General features: G+C 34.7%; 1 protein-coding gene across 2 annotated transcripts in view; it reads left to right on the top strand.

Annotated features, from left to right (window-relative positions):
• LOC117322046 (collagen alpha-1(XI) chain-like) overlaps positions 1-23,597 on the top strand; it is a 72,162-nt gene that overhangs the window by 30,616 nt on the left and 17,949 nt on the right. For both annotated transcript variants that reach the window (XM_033876770.1, XM_033876771.1), the window contains exons 17-43: positions 432-485; positions 729-773; positions 1,247-1,300; positions 1,723-1,821; positions 2,052-2,096; positions 2,237-2,290; positions 3,311-3,355; positions 4,036-4,143; positions 4,594-4,647; positions 6,017-6,070; positions 6,372-6,425; positions 7,111-7,155; positions 7,394-7,546; positions 8,063-8,116; positions 9,304-9,357; positions 9,891-9,944; positions 10,717-10,770; positions 11,342-11,431; positions 12,237-12,290; positions 12,804-12,857; positions 13,475-13,528; positions 13,955-14,008; positions 20,819-20,872; positions 21,358-21,411; positions 21,835-21,888; positions 22,614-22,775; positions 23,055-23,108. In XM_033876770.1, the coding sequence (XP_033732661.1) occupies positions 432-485; positions 729-773; positions 1,247-1,300; positions 1,723-1,821; positions 2,052-2,096; positions 2,237-2,290; positions 3,311-3,355; positions 4,036-4,143; positions 4,594-4,647; positions 6,017-6,070; positions 6,372-6,425; positions 7,111-7,155; positions 7,394-7,546; positions 8,063-8,116; positions 9,304-9,357; positions 9,891-9,944; positions 10,717-10,770; positions 11,342-11,431; positions 12,237-12,290; positions 12,804-12,857; positions 13,475-13,528; positions 13,955-14,008; positions 20,819-20,872; positions 21,358-21,411; positions 21,835-21,888; positions 22,614-22,775; positions 23,055-23,108 (1,764 nt within the window). The remainder of the gene's footprint in view (positions 1-431; positions 486-728; positions 774-1,246; positions 1,301-1,722; positions 1,822-2,051; positions 2,097-2,236; positions 2,291-3,310; positions 3,356-4,035; positions 4,144-4,593; positions 4,648-6,016; positions 6,071-6,371; positions 6,426-7,110; positions 7,156-7,393; positions 7,547-8,062; positions 8,117-9,303; positions 9,358-9,890; positions 9,945-10,716; positions 10,771-11,341; positions 11,432-12,236; positions 12,291-12,803; positions 12,858-13,474; positions 13,529-13,954; positions 14,009-20,818; positions 20,873-21,357; positions 21,412-21,834; positions 21,889-22,613; positions 22,776-23,054; positions 23,109-23,597) is intronic.

Below are 23,597 nucleotides of genomic sequence, written 5' to 3'. Positions count from 1 at the left end.
ATCACTTTTGATATAGTATTGAACTGATATTTAAGCCTACAATATCGATAAATTTCTTACGCAAAATGTGAGTATGTATAGAATAATAAAAAATAACACAATTCTAAGATTGGCATTTATTTCATAAAAGTATAGAATTTTGAAGAAAGTGGACTTTAAGATTGCACTATCAGTGTGATTTAAAAAAAAATAATATTAATCTGTCCACTCGATTTCCAATTTTCCAGTGCCACACACCTTTTCTCTGATTTCTTTCACATAATTGCTATTTCTTACTTCCTCATTCTGTGTACTGACTCAGAGGGAAATTTATAACTAATATTTTGAATTTGAAATAATATTTCTAGCCAAGACAAACTTAAAATAGATATGAAATTAGTGGTAAGCAGTTGCCCAGTGTTTCTGTCAATGTTGTATTTATACATCTACAGGGACCACGTGGCTTCTTGGGACCTCGTGGAAGAACAGGAAGCATGGGACCACCTGTAAGTAATTGATTCAGGGATCTCTCTATAATTTTTACATGTATATTCATCCTGATATTTATTTAGGCTATGCTTCATTTCTTATGCCAATGGGAGAAATTGTTCATTCACAGAGTTTTAAAATTCCGTTATAATGCTTAAAAAAAAAAAGCAATAAAGACATAATCTGAAACGATTGTTTTTACATCGGTGATTATGTGTGTATTGTATTTGTAGTTAAGATGTGATAATTATATATTATAGGGAATCCCAGGAACTGAGGGACCTACAGGACCAAAAGGAAACCAGGTAATGATGACAGGGATTCAGGCTGGTTGGCAGATTAGTGATAATCCATATAAATGATGTCAGATTTGAAAATTGATCTAAAAAGAAAAGAAAAAAAAAACACAAAAATGTTTTTTTAATTTTACAGTTGAATTTTTTGTTGTTGTTTTTTTGTTGTTTTTGTTAATAGTACAACTATGTGTGGTGAAAAGATTTTTGGTTGATGTATATATTAAAGCAATAAACCAAACCAGTCAATAAAAAGATATCTCAAAGTTTTGAAATGTGTGCTCATGCGTAACCATATGTTACATATATTTACTGTGCATATTTTACAGAGTTATATAATGTGCAGAAGGTAGTTATTGTCAAATACTAATTAATTTACAAAAAAAAAAAAAGGGGGGGGTATGTTTTGGAAACGTGATGACTTGAACATTTGAACCTTGAACATGGAATGTTTCTAATGATGATTCTTTCCACCGATCGTTTAGGGAGGAAATGGAGCCCCTGGAGCCCCCGGCCAGTCTGGAGCACCAGGACAAACTGTATGACTCATTGACAACTTTTGTATTTTCAATTGGCTATTTCAATAAAACAGATAGGTCAGACTTGAGATTTCAGGTTTTGTCTGAAGATGTCGCTTAAAGATATATAATAATCTGTATAGAAATAGAACTTTAATTGAATTTATTTATTTTGGAGTTAGAGATTTTACTGGAATAGACCTTACATTAGGAACAAGCATCTTTAATATGAAACTGTACTTCTCTATTCAGTTGATAGCTGTCAATCTCTTATTTTCCATGAAAAAAATTATCCTTTTCATCACCGTTGTCTTTTTCCCAGATTATTTAAATTTCCAAAATTAGCATTAACTGACACAGAAATCTTTTGAAAAATTTCTTATATCAACATTTTGAATTCAATGTTCTCTGATTTAATTTGTTTGAACTTCTGTCCAAATTAGGGACCTCCAGGCCCTCCTGGAGCTATCGGCCCTCGGGGAATTCCTGGCCCACAGGGCAAGCCAGGTCTTCCGGGAATGCCTGGACCCATTGGAACCCCAGTAAGTGAGATTTGCATAGAGCTGTAATGTTTTGGTCTGCTCATAACCAAATTGATAGTCTGAAATGATTTGATTAATAATGGGTAATTTTAAGTGTAAAGATTTTTTTTTTTTAAATGGTGACATTGAAATAGCATGTTAATTCTTGATAGAGGATATCTTGAAAGTCTTTCATATGCACATATATTAATTGGTTCAAAATTATTTACTTTGAGAAATGTTTTTGACAGGGTGTTCCAGGACGCCCAGGAGACCCAGGAACTAAGGGCGACACTGTGAGTACATATCCTCCAGTCCTTGGATTGTTAAATAATTCAGATTTTTAAAAGTTTATTTGAAGTATATGTTGATTCACCATTAGATTTTCCATTTATTTCTTCTTGATGTTTTTACAGTAGAGGTCGTTTTCTTTCAGGGTCCACAAGGTATGCAAGGTATTGTTGGTTACCCAGGAACAAGAGGACTGAAGGTAAGTCACCAATTTTAACCTTGACAAACTTGCATGACAAATGGTTCTTTGTGACATTGCCACTAGGTGGGCTCTTTGTGACCTCACCATGAAGTGGACTCTTTGTGCCCTTACAATTAAGTGGACTCTTTGTGCCCTTACAATTAAGTGGACTCTTTGTGCCCTTACAATTAAGTTGGCTCTTTGTGCCCTTACAATTAAGTTGGCTCTTTGTGCCCTCACTATTTAAGTGGACTCTTTGTGCCCTCGCCATTAAGTGGACTCTTTGTGTCCTCACCATTAATTGGACTTTTTGTGCCCTCGCCATTAAGTGGACTCTTTGTGCCCTCGCCATTAAGTGGACTCTTTGTGCCCTCGCCATTAAGTGGATTCTTTGTGCCCTCACCATTAAGTGGACTCTTTGTGCCCTCGCCATTAAGTGGACTCTTTGTGCCCTCACCATTAATTGGACTTTTTGTGCCCTCGCCATTAAGTGGACTCTTTGTGCCCTCACCATTAATTGGACTTTTTGTGCCCTCACCATTAAGTGGACTCTTTGTGCCCTCACAATTAAAAGGACTCCTTGTGCAATCACCATTAATTGGACTCTTTGTGCAATCACCATTAAGTGGATTCTTTGTGCCCTCTCCATTAAATGGATTCTTTGTGCCCTCACCATTAAGTGGACTCTGTGCCCTCACCATTAAGTGGACTTTTTGTGCCCTCATCATTAAGTGGACTCTTTGTTGCCTCTCCATTAAGTGGACTCTTTGTGCCCTTACAATTAAGTTGGCTCTTTGTGCCCTCACTATTTAAGTGGACGCTTTGTGCCTTCACCATTAAGTGGACTTTTTGTGCCCTCACCATTAAATGGACTCTTTGTGTCCTCATAATTGAGTTGACTCTTTGTGACCTCAACTTAAGTGGACTCTGTGTGCCCTTTTATTTTTTACAAATTATATGTTAGTTTTAGGAAAATGAAAACGAAAATTTTTCAACATTATGAATCCTGATTTTATTGATTTTATTTCTCATCGACAGGGTGATATAGGACCATCTGGAGCTTTGGGAGAAAAGGGAGATAAGGTAAGTGTTGTAAACATTTACTGTGTAATGTTAAAACAATAACTACCAACACTCATTGCTGTTGTTTACTGTGTAATGTTAAAACAATAATTACCAACACACATTGCTGTTGTTTACTGTGTGACTGTGTTAAAACAATAACTACCAACACACATTGCTGTTGTTTACTGTGTAATGTTAAAACAATAACTACCAACACACGTTGTTGTTTACTGTGTAATGTTAAAACAATAACTACCAACACACATTGCTGTTGTTTACTGTGTAATGTTAAAACAATAACTACCAACACACATTGCTGTTATTTACTGTGCAATGTTAAAACAATAACTACCAACACACATTGCTGTTGTTTACTGGTAACTGTGTTGTATATTTGATCATCAGACTATTATCGTAAATATTAATATCACATCCATATGATCAGGTAAGTATCATAAATATTAACATCACATACATATGATCAGATCATTATTGTCAATATTTATATCACATCCAAATGATCAGATTAGTATCGTAAATATTAATATTACATCCAAACGATCAAGCTAGTATCGTAAATATCAAAAGCACTTCGTTTCTCCGGTTGTTCAGGCCTTTGATTGAAGTCTTTCAGGGCTTTTGCTAGAATGACGTGCTGTAATCAATGTTACAGAGATGAATGTTTGAATTTCTTTTAGGGATTTCATGGTATGCAAGGAATTAAAGGAAGCGGAGGTCCAAAAGGAGATCGTGGATATGATGGAGTCGCAGGACCAATGGGTATTGAGGGCATCCCAGGACCTAAAGCAAGTATACTGGGGGTTTTCTTCAAAAAGTTGAGGTCCTGAATCAGTTTTTATTATTTGACCTGCAGGCAGTCAGTTTTAAGAATATGCAGGTCCCTGCTACTGGAGTGTAATCTCGGCATAATGAATAGTAATTTGGTGATAACTCAAAGTGTATTAGACAAAAAACAGTCAAATTCCTTCTGCATATTGCACAAAAAATCAAGTGACGGTAAAATATCTTCCCTGCCAGAAGATTTCAGGTTTATCAAACAAGGACATCCTTAGAGAAATAATTACCTCAAATAGTAAATATTACACTGTCTCAAGATCATTTCATACTTAGAATTTCTTCTTATTTATGGAAATCCCTTTTGAGTTGTATGTTTTAATGGAATTGCTTTATCAATTTTTCTATTTTAGTGTTGGGAGGACATCATTAATTTGAATTTGCATTCTTTTTTCTTACAGGGTAATGCTGGAGCAGTGGGAAATTCTGGCCCTCAGGGCCCAACAGGAGAAAAGGTAAACGATATGTAAAATTGATGTGATGTCTTGGGCTTTTCTCAAATACCGTAAATATTCGCGTATAGTGCGCACTTTTTTTCAAAAATTGACAAGTGAAAAAGACCACTGCGCACTATACGCAAGTACAAGCCTTTTCCCAGTGAGAATGGATGTGATTTGACTGAGATTTGTGATCGTTTCCTTTCACAGCAGGATTGATTTAATACTTATATATAACATATATAAAGCATTAAGAAAGTAATAGTTAACAAATAATCAAAGAAATGAATAGTTATTTTAATGTTTAATTTCTTGAAATTGTGTATTTATCAGCAATTACGTGGATTTATCTAAGTCGGTCGTGAGCCACATGTTCCGTACACATACGATCTCACTTGAGCATGTTCCCGTATTCAGGTCCAAAACGATGTATAACATCTCAATTAACATCAAACAAAACTTGAAATGATATAGCAGTACTTAGTTATTTCATACTTCTAAATTAATCACCTTATAAATCCAGAATGTTGCCAGAAACTGATAATGTTCAACTTGTTTATTTACGGAAGCTGTAACAGCACGCATGCGCAATTAGGCTCGGGTAACACTAATGCCTTGATCTCGTGCGGCAGTCACTGACCAACTGGCCTTATAAAATACGATATGACTGTGAAAACTACCGGGTTACTCTTATTTATCGTCTGCACTGTAGATTTATCCATTACACATGTTAATTCATTGATATAAAAGTTGTGACCAGCACGACGACTGCAGACTTGTTTCCGTACTGTATACAAAATGGCGGCCTGTGTTACATTACGTAGCAGTCAGCTTACTATTCAATCTTGTTATAATTGAGCTTAATTAGCTTTGTATGTTCGTGGAAAGATACCACAAGAGACCATACCTGCGTGAAAATCACAAGGTAATTGAGAGTAGGATTAATTATTTTGTTGGTACAACAGCGTAGATGGGACCGCTACAATTTGCAAGCTGACTAGGCCTGTGGCGATATAATGTAAACAACCTGTCAATCCAATGTGTCAAATCTGACCGGTGATTCCAATTAAATGTGGTACATTGTAAATTAGCTTTCATAAGTTACAAATTCCTATCATCTTATGCTTTAAAATTCATCTACCGCTCAGTTGAAAATTGAAAAAAAAAAAAAAAAAAAAAAAAATTTTTTTGAAAATGAACCTCAAAAACGTACCTGCGCACTATACGCGAGTGCGCACTATACCCGAATATTTACGGTATATGTTAAATATAACTATTTGGGTTTGAAAATCAGTCATTTAGATTATAAAGGAAAGCAATTATTGTAAATAGCAACAATTTGTGTTTTTTCATTCTTTGTCTTACTTATTTGATTTCTCCCTGACAGGGCCAGATGGGTATGCCCGGTATGCCAGGATTCACTGGACCACAGGGTCCTAAGGTCAGTTCAACAATTTCTTTGTCACATGTTTATTAACTTTCCCTTCAAATTGATGTTTTGTATCTTTAACACTTCTTGCTTTGGAGTTGCATTAAATTTATGCAGAAATATACGAAAATGTGTAAAATGTATTTTATGAGATAAAGAATGCATCACATATACTCAGAACTGTGTACAGGGTTATCATTTCATTGTTTTTCACTGTTTTAGCTGGTGTGTACACTCTGGTGCACAGAGAAAGGGTTTATATTGATAAAGTGTCTCATTTTTATAAACATAAACATTTTTTCTGATATTATAGGGTGATCCTGGCAGACCAGGACGTCGTGGACGACGTGGAGCTAGGGGCAAGATGGTAGGTGTGACAAATAACAACTGTTCTAGTTTCTTTGTTAAACTATACAACTGAACAATTATCATTTTATCATCTTCTCCAGCATTTTCGGCTTAAAATTTATGTTATCAGTCTATAACGTACCACCTTGAATTTCCTTAACCAAGAGGCCCAGGGAGTTGATATCTGTTCTGTAGCATGCTGGGGTGAAGGGCTACCAAGTTAGTTCAAATGAATGACCTGGACCAAAATTCAATGTCACAGCGGTCAAATAGGCTAAAATCTTTAAACAACTTCTTCTCAATAACCAAGAGACCCAGGAACTTGATATTAGGCCTGTAGCATATTTGGATGAAGGGCTACCAAGTTTGTTCAAATAAATGACTTTAACTTGTATTCAAGGTCACTGGGGTCAAAGAGGCTAAAGTTTTAAAACAATGATTTATCGATAGCCAAGAGACTCAGAGACTTGATATTAAGCCAACGGTATGCTGGAATGTTTATTGATATGAATAAACCTAGCCTACTCTCAGACTGATATTTAAACAAAGTGGTAAACAGCTTTGATTTATTGTCTGCAGAAATGATCTAGATCAACTTAAAAGTTGTAGGATCAGGTGATCGATACAAGCCCGTTGGGCCTCTTGTTAAACTATATTCTGTTTGGAATGTTAATACATTTTGAACTGTTGTGCTCCTTTTGTAGGGTTTGAATGGACAAAGTGGTGACCGTGGAGAGAGGGGAATGAGAGTAAGTATTAATTAATATCTGTAGCATCCATTTCTCAACAGATAATGACTTGACATCACATGATCCATTCAAGCAATAACATGCTTACAGAAGTATGGCGAAACTTAGACAGAATTCAATATATTGTTAACAGTGAAAAAAGAAAAGTATTATAGTAAAGTAAAAGTAAAAATAAAGGTATAACTTTCCAAAGTAAATCTGTTTTATTATCTATAAATGATATGTTTTTCCTTTATAGGGCCCCCCTGGTGAGAGAGGAAAGGAGGGTCCGATTGGGCCAATTGGTGTCAAGGGAGAGAGTGGCCCACCTGGGCCACCAGGTTTCCAGGGAGAGCAGGGTCTACAGGGAGCTCCAGGAGGAGTTGGACTTATGGGTCCCATGGGACCTCCAGTAAATATTTGTTTTTTTCATTTCATCATTCTGGTCTTTTATTTGTCCAAATGTGTCCACTGGACCTGTGTTAAACACCTCACCTAAATGGAGTTATGTCCCTTGATCAAATAAGATGACATGGACAAAGTGGTTCTTCTGTTATTTAGATGTGACATTTCCAATATATAATTATCTTGATTGACCTGCAGATGATAATGCAGGACTTGAAAGGCTTTTTCAAGGTCCAATACCCGGTCTGTCCTTATTTCGTAAACAAACAACTCTCGTCCAATATACAGTAGACATATTTTAATACTAGCAATGCGCTTATTTAGTCAATACTTACAACGCAAAAAGCGCTAAAATAGAATTACAGCTGAATAAGTATATATGTTCAATGAAATAATATTTTTAACCCACTTAAGATTCTGGAGACAGTTTATATAGGACTTGCTTGTCTGTCAGATCTGTTTCTATTAATGTTCATACTTTAAAATTTGTTGAAATAAGATTTTGAAAAATTTTCTTCTGTAGGGTCTGCCAGGAAAAGATGGACTCTCAGGGTTACCAGGAGAGCGTGGAGAAACTGTGAGTAAAAAATGTGTTTGAAAATGGATTCTCCTGTCAAATTGGATTCTCTTGTCCAGTTTTAATGATGTTGTATATTGTTTTACATTTTAAGGTGAATTTCCATTAATTATTATAAATTCAAAGCAATAATTTTCATCAAATTTCTTTGGATAGACAACAAATTAAAACTCAAAATAACCTTTAAATTGGGAATGTTTTCAGTGTATATCTGAAATTGAAAAGTTGCAAAATCAACTTGGTACTTGATATTAGGCATGTAGCATGCTGGGGTGAAGGACTACCAATTTTTGTTCAAATGAATGACATTGACCTTCATTCAAGGTCACAAAGGTCAAATAGGCTATAATCTTCAAGCGACTTCTTCTCAATAACCCAAGAGGCCCAGATACTTGATATTGGGCCTGTAGCTTGCTGGGGTGAAAGGCTATCAAGTTTGTTCAAATGAATGACCTTGACCTACATTCAAGGTCACACCTACATTCAAGGTCACAGGGTGAAATAGGCTTAAATCTTTAAATATATGGTAGTGATATTTCTCTACAAATACATACAGTGCATTTTAATGAATTTTTCTCCCATACTTCACAAGAGAATCTCCAATTTTGATGGAGAAAGACAAATCTGTCTTTTCTGTTGTAAGGAAAAGACATCAGGCACACGCTATGACATCATAATGATGAACTGTTAACATGATATCAGTACTGTTTCCTTGATGTCATTCATTTATTGCGAATGGATAAAATCCTGGCATTGAAACGTGAAATTTTTGTTTTTGGTGAACAAATTAGATCAGTCATCATTCTGACTGGGATTTGTTTATTAGTCCCCTACCCGTGACTATAGGTTTCCTCCCCATCCGTCTGTCCATATCTTCATCCACTCAGTTTTCCACAATTTTTTCAGACATGCTTCAAGGCATGTTGGTGAAAGTTGATGTGTAACTTCAGTATGAAGTAGCTAAAGATCAAGTTTGAGTTTCAGGGTTTTAGGGTCAAGGTTACTATTTTTAGCAGGGACCGGTAGGGGACACATATTGCTTAATCAATACTCTCAGAATGCTTGTTAATTTTGTAAGCATGATAATTGAAAAGGTAGAATGGTTTTAAAGATGAGATGAGGATTACATGTATTTCATGGAAAAATTTGTTTTCAATTCAATTTTAACCAAAGACCTTCCTTTCCAGGGACTGCCAGGAATTCCAGGCCAACCAGGACAGATGGGAGTCATGGGACCACCGGTATGTCTCCGTAACATTTCATCCTCACATCACAATATTAAATTTCAGTGGAAACATGGATTTTTTTTTTTTTTTTTATATATATGGTCATTATTATATGATATATACATTATGAACAGTTCTTGCATGCCTGTTTAGCTCACCTGTTGTCTGGCATCAGCTTTTCCATTCAAACAAAATCTTTTCATTAACCAAAAGTTTCAGAGTCATGATATTTTCCTGCATGATCTCTAGGTTCCTAGGGAAAGAAAAATTTTATTCAAGGTCACAGGTGTCAAATTTATTAAAACATTTCAGCATGATCCTCTGATTATCTAAAAGGTTTAGAATAAAGCTCTATCAAAAGGTAGATACCAGGTGACTAATTCAGGCCCATTGGACCTCTCATTACATTATGTTGAGAATAAATTTCTTAATATTTCCAGAGCTTTTTAATTTTAAAGTCCTATTGAATAAAACAAAAACAAAAAATTAAAGGAAATATACATTTTGTATCTATGTGTAGAAATCATGAGGTCCTTTTCATTGTGTAGGGCCACTCAGGAGAGGCTGGAGCTCAGGGAGACCCGGGACCACCAGGAAATCCTGTAAGTACATGTGATGTCCAAAACAGTTCTTTAATACTGTAAACGTGGTTATTTTCGCGGGTGGTTAATTTCACGATTTCGTTACGTAAAACCATACGTGTGGGGGTAATTTTGGCGATCGACCCACCTTCGTTTGTAGTTCGAGTATACTCAAATTAATTTCAAAATAATACATATGGGGGAAATTGTTGCGATCAAAAGGGATCCAGGTAATTTGCGTAAATTTCCCCCTTGCGTAAATTTCTACGTTTACAGTACAACGGCAATATAGAAACATGACAAACTTCAAATTTCACTGAAATAGAATTTTTCACTAATTTTTTTCTCCTTTTTGATAAATCTTTTAAGATTTCATGTAATAAATGATATGTGATATATTATTGACGTATGGATAGCTCTTAGAAGTTGTATTTGGTTTATATCCAGGTCATGCTTGTTTTTACAGGTTTTCATTGAATCGATGATCAACTTTAAAATACAGTTTACAGAAAATATGGAACATTTTCTGTAGGTGTCAGAACATAAGAATATTTCCTGTCAGTTTTAACTTCTGTAGGGAGCATTTTGTACATTGGAAAGTAGTTTGTCTTAAGACTTCTGATATGATAATAAGTGGTATCCCCAGTATAAAGTAATGTTAAAATGGAGAGGTCATAATCTAGGATGTAATAATTAATTTGGCCTGCTGCCTGAGAGCCCGATTTAAACCTGAACTTTATTTCTGATTCCAAATAACATCCTCGTTAAAGATGATACCTGTTTTGTGTTACAGGGAGTACCCGGAGACGTTGGACTGCCAGGAGCATCTGGTGAAAGGGGCATTCCAGTAAGTTAGCTTCTAGAAAAGACACTGTTTTAGCTATAAATGACATTATTCAGTTGTATAGTAATACATACACTATAGTGGTTAATTTGGTAAATTTTAGCAAGGTGACAATTTTAGCTAATTTTGTGACTTGCTTCAAAGCACTGATATATAAATCGTTAACATTATTGAAAGTAAAATAGCTGCAGCTAAATTTATGACATTTTACAATACATATCATGTTCTTACCTGGACCATACCAAGTTGCTTAAACAAGAATATCTGTTAAACGGAGTACTTTGAATAAGAAGTTTTAGATGGGATAAGTGCTAAAATTATAAACACTTTTAAATGTAATCCTTGACTGTTGTCTTGCCTTCAATGAGAATTATAACATTTTCAAGACCTAGTATTTTTCCCCTTGGTAAATTAAGTAGTAATTGTTGTAATTGTTTGTGTGAAATTAAGTGTTTTATTTTTTAGTGTAAAAACAGGAAGCATCTGGCCAAACAAGACTTTTTCAGGAAGTTAAAATTCTGGCTTTCAAAAATATATACCTAAATTAAAAATTGCATGTTGACTTACCTTTCAGGGTCTTCCCGGCCCATCTGGAAACGATGGTGTGATGGGACCACCAGGCCCCATGGGATTCGACGGTGAGAGAGGATTCCCTGGACCTCCTGTAAGTAACCCATGAATGATGTTGCTACTGGGCCAAGTTATTCAAAGCCTCATCAGGTTTTTTCCCCTAGGATTTTGTTTGTTTTTTTTGTTGTTTTTTGTTGTTGTTTTTTTTAAATAAAAATTGATTTGAAGCATTATTTCTCTTTGGATCACTGGATATTATTTTGTCTTTAACTAATAATTTTGTCTTTGTCACTAAACTTTGTCTTTGGTTGTAAATTTATGTCCAAATATTTGCTCAACTGATTTTATTTATCTATTTATTTATCTTTTGCTACTTCTACTCTTATACTTTATATATTGCTGCTAACTCCTGTGGTTCAGGGATTCAGTTTGTAAAAAAAAGAAGTACACTATTTAAATTATCTTGAAACAAGCCCTGTCTACAAACAAGCTCTCTGTACAAATAAGCCCTCTCTACAAACAAGCTCTGTCTACAAATAAGCCCCCTTATTTATTTTTTTCTAATCATCAATTACAAAAATAGTTAAAAGTAAATTATAAGTGTTTCACAAATAACTCCTCCCCAAACTTAAATAGTAAACTTTTAGAAAAAGGGAAGAGGCTAATTTGAAGATAATTATGTCATTGAATTCACTTTTATGATAATATGTTACTTTAATTCCTGACTTGAACAGAAATGATTATATAAACTGAAGTTTATATAAGCGTATTGTAGTACTGTGCTGATGTAGAATATTTTTAGCTGTTGATTGTATTTGAGAACTGACCCTTGTCAGCAGTATAGTTAATACCGCTATGGCTGTCTATATAAATATAGATATGTCTATCTGTACATATAGGGCAAGGATGGAAACAGAGGGGAACCTGGAATGGATGGACAGCAGGGACCTATGGTAAATATTTCTCTTTACTCCATATTTATTTAATTTAATTTCCATTTTCAGTGGAGCTCAGACTATACATTTTACATAGGAGATGAATGATGACTATTTTTATTTTGACATCAAAAAAGACAGCTTTGTACATTTGTATTACTTAATTCATCCTAAATAATGCACCTGTTCATTTAGTGCAGCATGTCGCACCTTTTTCTGAGAAAGAAGATTGGTGTGCTTAAATTTAAGTCCATTAACTAAAAGGTGAAAATACCAATGCAAGATGACAGCGAAGAGATGTTTTAGAGAAGCAATACAATGGGTACTCTATCTTTAAAAAGGATATGATGTATTGTTGTTCTTCAAACACTGATTCCTGACAAGGAAGCACATTTTGATGTAGTTTTCATTAAGATATTACTACATTTCCACAATTACTGCAAATAGACTACTGGAAAACTTGGTAGAAAATAACATTGATATATACTGTTACGACTTTCAGAGTATTAACCTCTGTATGTTTCTTTACAGGGTATGAAGGGAGATGTTGGAGAGCCAGGAAACTCTGGCCCACAGGGTCTCTCGGTAAGTACTAATACAGACATGTTTAAGCTTATTAAGTAAATTCTGAAAGATTTGTGGTGAATCAAAGTCCTCCAGTGTCGTGAATATTTCATGGTTCCAGGAGTTTAAACCAGGCCCCCTCATCCCTGGCAAGGGTCGAACCCAGGGCCCCTCAATCCTGGCAGAGGGTCGAACTCTGGCCCCCTCAACCCATACAGATATACACATGTAGATATCTTTGCTTATAGAATAATTGAAACTTAGCGAACAGGTTTTTTTTTTTTCAGTTACACTAAAAACCTGATATAAAACTACATACATGTACAGCAATTTTGAGTATAGGTGAGTAAAATAACCCTAAAAAGAAAGACCATTGTATAGCGAACTGGACTGGGCTGAATGCCAGTAGCCAGGTAGCTCAAATGGTAAGAACGTCCGTATAGAGTTTTGAGGTCCCGGGTTCGAGTCCCAGCCTTCTTGTTGTGTTTTTCCTCTCCTGCTGCACCTTTACTGAAAATTATGATACTTGCCTGCACTAAGTGGCTTTGAGAAAAATAGCAGACATTTTATTTATTAATTTTTTTTAATATACTTCTTATTACACTTTGTAAAAATACATGTTTATTGTTGGACTTCAGGGACCCCCAGGACCGTCCGGACCGGAAGGTTTGAGAGGACAAAAGGGTGACACTGTAAGTACTACATGTCAGGCACCACTTCGTAAACCGCACTGAAAGTAAAAACATCGATGATATTATGCTACTTTCACAGTAATGATACTGGGCAAGGAAAATCCAGTGTTCAGAAATATAAAATTGATTTTGACAATATAAAGATGACAAGATTTTGATGTCCAATTCAATATCCAGAGAGCTCATTGGTAATCTCCTGCTCTCATGGAAAATGTACTGAACAAAACTGATAAAGTACTAGATAAACTCCAGTGAAACTTACCTGAAGGTTTGGTGTCAACGTGGAAAATCTATACTTTTGAAATATGAATGGCAGTGAACTGTGGTTTAGTGAAATTTTTTTTGAACAATTTTGTTGTACTTTTTTTTAAAAATTCAGAATTTGTTCATACATTTGGTTTAAAGGAGTTTCTCTTATCTTTGTAGGGTCTAGAGGGACCAGGAGGACTTCAGGGCAACATGGGACAACAGGGACCAAGGGTATGTTGGATGTTGATAACAGAGATTGTGAAGAATTATATTGAAAACCACAAACAAAATGGAAAACAGTTTTGTTGTCATGGGAATATCGGGACTTTTTTTCTTATCCAACAGAAATATTTAAATGACGTGAACTAATTAAAATCTTTATAATCATTTTTGACACAAACGTAAGTTTGAGTCTATGTCAGCGCTTTTGAGGTGTAGCTGACAAAATCTACGATGCCCTCTGGCGGATACTGCCTTGGCCAATCTAACCGTTGCTTTACAGTAACTCCGTAATGATATGCAGTAAATATTTGTAAATATTCACGATAAAAAATGACGTATAGTAAAGTTCAGCTATAAAAAAATCACCTTTTGTTTTGTTGACACAAACGTAGACACAAACGTAAGTTTGAGTCTATGTCAGCGCTTTTGAGGCCTCTGGCGGATACTGCTGTTGGCCAATCTAAACGTTGCTTTACAGTAACTCCGTAATGTTATGCAGTAAATATTTGTTTAACTTCACGATAAAAAATGACATACAGTGAAGTTCAGCTATTAAAAAAAATCACCTTTTGTTTTGTTGTATTTTAGAAGCTGACAGGGCAATGTGTTTTTTTTTTTGGCATTTTCGTTCGCTCTGACACAACTTCCACTGCCACTTCACAATCATATTCTATCGCAAAAAAAAAATAGTCCCGTGACTTACGGAGTCAAATGCAACACTGCAGTTTCGTTAGATATATGACAAAACAACAGAACCTCACAAATAGATAGTTTTAAAAGTATTTAATTAAGTATGTTCTGTCGATGATACGTAAGAATATTTTTCCGCGTTGAACGCATTAGATTTCACGCGGAATGATACAATCGACTTTTCGCTGGCGCTATATTGCTGCTTACCTGTGACCCGGAAGAAAAATCTACTAACATCACGCTGAATTTTCATCATCGACATCTATGTGTCTTTTTTTCTTTGGTGGCATGTTACTGAATGGGTTATAATATTGATAAAGTTTCGTCGGAATATCGTTGTTATTTTGTACATTGAAAATCACTCATCCAGCATCCGATTTTGTCCGCCATCTTTCAGTAATGTAAACAATAATAAAAGCAAGAGTAGGTGATCAAACCCAACTTTGACTGTCATTTTCTCACTGAAATATTAACTTGCATGTGATTGATGTAGTCTGCAGATGGTTAGATTATATAGATGTTTTTTTACGAAAGAAAAAAAGTTGTCTATTCATCATGACAATATCACAACAACGGCAGTCGAGTACCATACGCATGTTTGCAAATAAAAAGTTAAATTCTCACTGAATAGGGTTTCGAAATGTCAAATGGACTTGTGAATATTAATATTGACTTCGGATCTATTGATTATATCCTACGTAATGCACATGAAGTTTTTCGTTTACAGAACGCGTACCGCATTAACGTGGCTGTCTGCATGCAGATGTAGACGTCACTGAAAATTTCATCTCTAATTATAGCAGAGACATATATACATCTGTATATATGTCTCTGATTATAGCGACTGATTCTTTTTTTTCTAATATTCGTGATGGTTTAAAAAAAAATAGAAAATGATCTATCATTATCATTTGAAATATTACATAACAGTCGAAGCATATTATAAAAAAGAAAGGGGTCTACGATGTACATCTACATAGACCTTTATTATGTTTGGTGGAGTTTTGAACGCTTCAGGGACGGTTAAAGGGCAGTAACTCTTTAGAAAACACCATTTTTCATGGAAATGTACTGATTGCTAAATTTAACCAGAGATATTTAAAGGCAGTGGAAATGTTATATTCCTACATCTGCGGTTTTTTCTGTCTTAAATCATTTCAGCTTCTGAATTAAATTAACCTTTAAACTAATGCACAGTAAAGTATTGATAAATCAATGCAAATAATTTATTATAACTTAGATTTATTATTATTATTAGGGATTTCCATTTCGGATGGAAATCACTATTGTTATTGTTATGTTTTTTCTTATTATTATTATTATTATTATTATTATTCTTAACACTTTTTTTGTGACCAAAATCTCTCAAAAACGAATGCAGATAGAACGTTCATATCTTAGTACATGATAGACAATATCAAGTTGTCGATCTTGGTGCAATTTTATGGTCATACTTTCAACGGTCAAGGTCACAGATCTATAAATAGAAAATTTTTGGACGTTTTTTGAACGATCATAACTTCGTAACGGATCGTTCTATTTCGTTCCCGTTCAGTGTGTTATGAAGATCAGGGACAGAGCTAACTTTTCTCCATGCCATCTTATCAGAGAATATGTCAAAGTCATGACCTCGCCAAGGGGTAAAGAAAATATCGAAAAAAAAATTCTCAATCTGAAAACTGTTTTCATCCCAAATGAAAGAGTATGATGCACTGAGACGAAATATGAACTTTTTTTGATCGTCGGATGAAAAATGACGGAGATATGGCACTTTGAAAATTTCGAAGTTTTTCCCGCCAAAATTCAAAAATCGGCAAAAAATGACTAAAAATTTTTCAGCTCCTTCATTTATACACATACAGATTTAATATTTGGCACAACAATAGCATGTAAGAGTAGCTACAAAAAATACTATTTTGCATTGACCTTGACCTTCATTCAAGGTCAAATTATCAAAAAAACTAAAATTAAAAAAAAATCTTTTGACTCAGGCTCTTTTCCTGTTCGTTGTATTCCTTGAACAATCAGTGCATCTTGTAGATCATGGTCGGCACTAATTTTTTTCTTATACATGTTATCAAAAAATATCTCAAGGTCAAGGTCTAAGCATGAGGTCAAATCAAGGTCAAAAATTTAAAATTCAAATTTACTAATTTTTTTATATGAATCGGAAAGCGCATGATTAATCATGACAAACGGTGCAAGTTTTATGGTCCTGCGATAAAAAATGACGTAGAAATGGCACTTTGAAAAATGTTGGTTTTCCCGCCAAAATTCAAATTTGTCCCAAAAATGCACTAAATTTCCTTTTACTCCTATATCTTTACACATACAGATTTGATTTTTGGTACAGTGATAGCTTGGACAAAGTGGTACAAACTTAATTGCTTTTCATTGGTGTTGACCTTCGCTCAAGGTCACAAAGGTCAAATGATCAAAAATCGAAAATTTCAAATTTTCAAAATAGTTTCATCGTATGTGAAAGAAAACGTTATTTTAAAGATGTTTGCAACGTTAGAAGGTCAACTGATCGGTTAAAGAAGGGAAGTGAAGAGAAAACGAATAGAAAACGAAGAGAATCGTAGGTAAAACGTACAAAAGTGTTCGTCAGAACGAGAACATGTCAGCGATCATTTTCTTGTTGGACGGGATAGACGATAAATGTTACAGGATACACGATACAGTACGGGATACACGATACATGGAACGGGATTCACAGTACAGTAAACACGATACAAGGTACGAGATAAACGATTCACAGTGCAGTAAACACGATACAAGGTACGAGATACACGATTCACGGTTTAGTAAACCTGATGCAAGGTACGAGATACAGGGTACAGTTAACACGATACAAGGTACGAGATACACGATTCACGGTATAGTAAACACGATAGAAGGTACGAGATACAGGGTACAGTTAACACGATACAAGGTTCGAGATACACGATTCACGGTTTAGTAAACACGATACAAGGTATGATATACAAGTACAGGTAACACGATACAAGGTACGAGATACAGGTACAGCAAACACGATACAAGGTGTGAGATACAGGGTACAGTTAACACGATACAAGGTGCGAGATACAGGTACAGTAAACACGATACAAAGTACGAGATACAGGCACAGTTAACATGATACAAGGTACGAGATACAGGTACAGTAAACACGATACAAGGTACGAGATACAGGTACAGTTAACACGATACAAGGTACGAGATACACGATTCACGGAGGTCAAATGATACAAAATCTAAAAATTCAAATTCTTTTCAACCGGTTTATTTTGATCGTATGTGAAAGAAAAAGGTTATTTTAAAGATGTTTCCAACGTTAGAAGGTCAACTGATCGGTTAAAGAAGGGAAGCGAAGAGAAATCGAATAAAAAACGAAGAGAAATCGTAGGTAAATCGTACAAAAGCGTTCGTCAGAATGAGAACATGTCGGCGATCATTTTCTTGTTGGAAATCCCGTGTTTTGATCTTGATCAAATCTAGTTTAATCTTTTTTTCTTTACAACACTAGTACATATTATTTGAGAAGAACAGCAAAAATTACTAAGTTCATTATTCTTCTAAACAACAAAAATGTGTAAAACATATATCCTATTGTGAAATAACTTGGCATGACTAAAGATAATAGTATTGTCTTGATGGCTGTTACATACTATATCATAGGTTGAGTTAAATAATTATTTTCTTCTTATCAATTATGGTCAATGGTGAAAACACAATTTTTTTCATTTAAATTGTTAAGTCGGTTTAATGTTCAAATTCAGATTAATTTAATTAAAGCAACTATTGATAATGTATATATGTGTTAACTTTTCTGACAAAGTCTTCAAGTAACCTGATTATATTTGACAGAGAATCAAAATAAGTAATTTTGTTGTTAAGAATAGTGGGCTTAGCCATTTACAACTGTTTAGATTCTACTTAATAAGGTTTGATTTTTAACATTTTGGCAAATTTATCTTATCAATATCCAATTTAGTTTAAAAGATAAGCAGTACTTCCATTTTTATGGAAATAAAAATTACTTCAGTGTTCTAATAATTTAAACACATGAACAATTGAAAGAAATATATTTGTATGAAAAGCATTCATAATGGACTTTGAAGAATGCTACTACATGTACAGTTCATCCAGTTTGGGCATTCGAACTACATTTTCATCTGACAGATGCTGCAGATTAAAAAAAAACTGATTTTGAAATCGATGATATCAATACATATAGCTACATTCACATCTCACTAACATTAATTAACATGATATATACCATACATATATATATGTATCATGCAGTTACAGTTATGTATATGGTACATATACTATTGCGGAGAATATTTGATGCAATGTACATAAGTGAAAAACAAAATTCCACTTCAAATTGATTTGAACTGTACATGTGAATGAATGTGTTTTTGTTGTATAGATTATTTGTAGCTACACAGTATGGAGTGTAAACATATAACGTAGAGTGCTATATGAAAATCATGTTCAGTCTAATGAGCGATTAAGAAACTGTCTCAAGTCTGAGCTGATATGAGCATGTAATTCTAAGTTTTGAATATAGTGCTTAGTTTAATGTGCCCGTCGTGATGGTATACCCTGCCCTGTCTACATCTGCATTCTACGCCTCTAGAGTCTGTTTATCAGACCCAGGTGTTTTTAACCCACCATCATCAGATAGTGGGCTATTCAAATCGCCCTGCGTCCGTGGTCCATCCGTCCCTCCATCCGTAAACAATTCTTGTTATCGCTATTTCTCAAAGTACTGAAGGGATCTTCTGAAATTTCATATATAGGTTTCTCTTGGTTTCTAGTTATGCATATTGCATTTTTAGACCAATCGGAAAACAATATGGCCGACAGGCAGCCATCTTAGGTTTTGACAATTGAAGATTGTTATTGCTATTTCTCAGAAAGCACTGAATTGATCTTTCTCAAATTTCATATGTAGGTTCCTCTTGGTGCTAACATGAGTTATGCATATTGCATTTTGATACCAATCGGAAAACAATAAGGCCGACAGGCAGCCATCTTGGATTTTGTCAATTGAAGTTTGTTATCACTATTTCTCAGAAAGTGTTGACGGGATCTTTTTCAAATTTCATAAGTAGGTTCCCCTCGGTGCCTAGTTATGCATATTGCATTTTGAGACTAATCGGAAAACAACATGGCCGACAGGCAGCCATCTTGAATTTGGACAATTGAAGTTTGTTATCGCTATTTTACAGAAGGTACTGAAGGGATAGAACAATCTGCCACAAAATATCATTCAAAACCTTGACATAACATCATTCAAACCAGGGCTCACACACACGATAAAATCCTAAAACAATCACACAAGTGTTTTTAACCTGAGCTCTCTCTTATCTAAAAGCTGGTAGCTAGATGGGGCGCTACATCAAATGTATAAATATCTTTTCAATGGCTAATGATAATGATAATTTGTGAAGCGCCTATAGGCATGGGATCCTCAAAAGTTTGAAAAGAAAGGCCTCATTAATTTTACAGGTAATCTAGGACCTTCATATTACATCTACAACTACGTATACATTAACCCATTGAAGATGTCAAATAAGATAACCTGATTACCTATTCTGACAATTAGCTGCCAAGACGCACTTGCAATCAAAAGTAGATATGAATTTCTTTTCTTGCCAATATTTTGTCCTAATCAGGTATTGGTGATGTTCCATACAAAGTTGACCATGTCCCCACTAAACAAAAGCAGTTAAAATAATTTGTTTTCGTTTGTGTCTTCAGTACTTTAAGTACTTTGATTTTTTTCTCATTATAAATTTATTTTGAATTTCATTTTTTTTATTTCTGTATTTTGTATTACACAGGGTAATAGTTCCTTAAAAACAAAGCTAAAAGATTTTAGAAGATCTGCTCTAACGGTTATATCCAGTGTTTGTAAACATGTTGATTTGTTTTCATTTCTTTTAGGTGTATTCATTTCATCTTTCATTAAGTTTGAAAACTGATAACAGCAAAGGGCATGTTTACTTCAGTAAGATTCTCTTACTCTATGTCAAATACTAAAATTACTCTCATTAACCTGCAGAAAAATGACAAAAACTGAAACTTGACCTCTTTCTAACATACCTATTGTAGGGCTATGATGGACCACCGGGACCAGCAGGATCTCCAGGAGAAGATGGAGATAAGGTTAGATATGTTGTCTACTCAGTTTGATCACTGACATTGGAGACATTCTTTATGCCTTGCTGTAACTGTACTACTAGCCCTCCACTGTTTATCATAAAAAGTTTAGACATTTTTCAATGTTTCAACTTTTTGTGGTTTTAAAAAATGTTTGAAGCAACAAGTTTTTTTTTCCACAATTATTTTTATCATTGAAAAAATATGTTAAACTAGAATTTCTCTATTGATGTTGTTTTCAATTTCAATTTTTTTTTCTCTCGCTAGGCATTCATGAATGCTAACTAAATGGTTTGTTGGCTAAGGGAATGTTTCATCTAATCTATTTTTCCTGACTTAAGTGTTTGAAGATAATCATTATTCAGAAAAAATGTTATAACCTGTTGTTTTGAGAGTTTAAATTAATTAGACCTGGATATATACTTTAATTTTATGATACTTATTCACTCATTGTAAGGAAGTTACATGGTTCACTGAATGTTCATTTTTAGGGTGATAATGGACCCCCAGGACCTAAGGGATCAAAGGGAGAACACGGTGAAATGGTAAGAAAAATCAGCTCACCAAAAATAGAATTCTTAAAAAAATAAATCAAATTTTGACAAGGATACAAAAAAAATTACATATTAAATGCATGACTTTTAGAATTTTCCAAATCTTTTCTTGGCTTAAATAACAAATTATCAGTAGAACAAGTTATGTTATATTTATATTTTGTATTTTGATAAATAGCTTATCTATTGTCTATTGTTGTTTTCTTTTCATCTCTCTCAATTGACAATACTCTCTGCAAAAAACTTGCTTGTTGATATTTGCTATAAAATATTTTTTAAGATCTGTGTTCCAAGAAAGGATTATTTTTGAAGAGCTCTTGGCATTAGATAGAAGGCATAGCATTAGATATATATATCAATAATTTGCAGTGCACAGCTGTTTACAGAAAAAATAATATTCCATTGTTATTTCAGGGACCTCCTGGACCATCTGGACCCCTAGGATCACAGGGACCAAATGGACCACCTGTAAGTAGCTTTTGAAAAGGGGTTTTCTTCCTTTCAATTCCAAGCTGTCTGTACCCTAATCTTTATCTCAATGTGTTGTTGCAATTTATGTCTCTCATTAATCCAGATTTCAGACCATTCTAAGGCTATACTGTTATATTGCGTTTGTGTGGCCGTAATTAAATTAATGACTGACTCTGTGTTGTATATGCTAACTACATGTTTATTGCTACATGGCTATGGTGCCTTCTGATACAGATACAGAATACAGTGTCGGTATACACCTGTGTAATATCCATGATCGGGCCTGGGCTGATAAGCCTTGACACGAGTGAAGTTAAGCAAAATACAGGCCTGTCACTCAAATCTTATTACGGTTCGTAATGGTAATTGAATGGACATTACATATACCGTTTTGGTTGTGTTGAAAATTGAGCACAACATTTTACCTCAATTGCTCTTGATGGCATGTGACGGGTCTCCTGCTTGCTGTACAGTTAGGTAGCCACAAGCTACTACAAGACCGTGCTGTTCGCAGGACAAACAAACAAACAGCTGTTGGTGTGATTTTCTTTGTGAATGTGTTTATTAATAATTGGACATCTGACATCACCAGGCTGTAGCAATTCCAATAGTCACTGAAAAGATTTCAAATTCAAGGTCACATCACTCAATTGTATTTTAATCATCTTCTTATCTGAACAAGTGTATTCTGTATACAGAATTTTTCTGGTTTTCTACTCTAGGGTCCTCCAGGTGAGCCAGGCATTCAGGGAATCCAAGGAGTAGCTGGAAGTAAGGGATCCGAGGGACCACGCGGCTTGCCAGGGGCCACCGGGCCTGTTGGTTTACAGGGACTACCAGGGACCATAGGTGTAAAGGGAGAGTCTGGAGATCGCGGGGCAGTTGTAAGTTACTACAAATATATTAAACAGACACTTTTCTGAAACTCTCTGATACTTTCATCTCAGAAACTTGTTGTTGTCCGAAAAAAATGATGTTGGAAAAAACAGGCTATACTTCGAATTTTATTGTTTTTATTTCTTAAATGAAAAATTTCACATACTGAAATTTTGAAATTGAAAACTAATTGCTGTTCTTCAACTATCAATATAGTGTCAGATGTTGTTAGTTTTTATTCTCCTACCCATAAATGGTTAATGTTTGGTACATTTTTGTGTTGATAGGGAGGACCCGGAGCACCAGGCCCTCAGGGACCCCCAGGGCCACCAGGATCAACAGTAAGTACACACGTAACCTAAATGCTATATATATTTGATGTTTGATAATTCCACATGTATATCCCAATTTCACAGCTGTAGGTATCAGTTGTTTTGTCTCTCATGTGTCACAGTAAAAACAATTTCATGTATGATAATCATATATACACATACCACAGATCTGAAAATATTATATTATCACTTAAGTAATTCACATGTGACTATCTGCTTTGCTTCTTCAATCTATCCCAGTGATTAAATTTCATTTCTATTGAAATATTGAACTAAATGCTGCATTTAGGAAAAGTTTCATTTCATTTCAACAATTCCTATTCATTGATAAGGCCGTAATTTGATAGTATTGAAAACCATGCTACATCGGTTAATTAAAAGGTTTAAACCTATTTAACATTGAAGTTAACATTACTTCTCAAAAAATGGTCTGCCCCTTGTATCTTTGAATTTTGAAACTTCGTTAACAGTAACCTGTAGATAAACTGCAAATTGAAG

The sequence above is a fragment of the Pecten maximus genome, chromosome 2 (assembly GCF_902652985.1).
Source record: "Pecten maximus chromosome 2, xPecMax1.1, whole genome shotgun sequence".
NCBI classification, from domain to species: Eukaryota; Metazoa; Mollusca; class Bivalvia; order Pectinida; family Pectinidae; genus Pecten; species Pecten maximus.
This window is presented reverse-complemented; position numbering and strand designations above follow the sequence as displayed.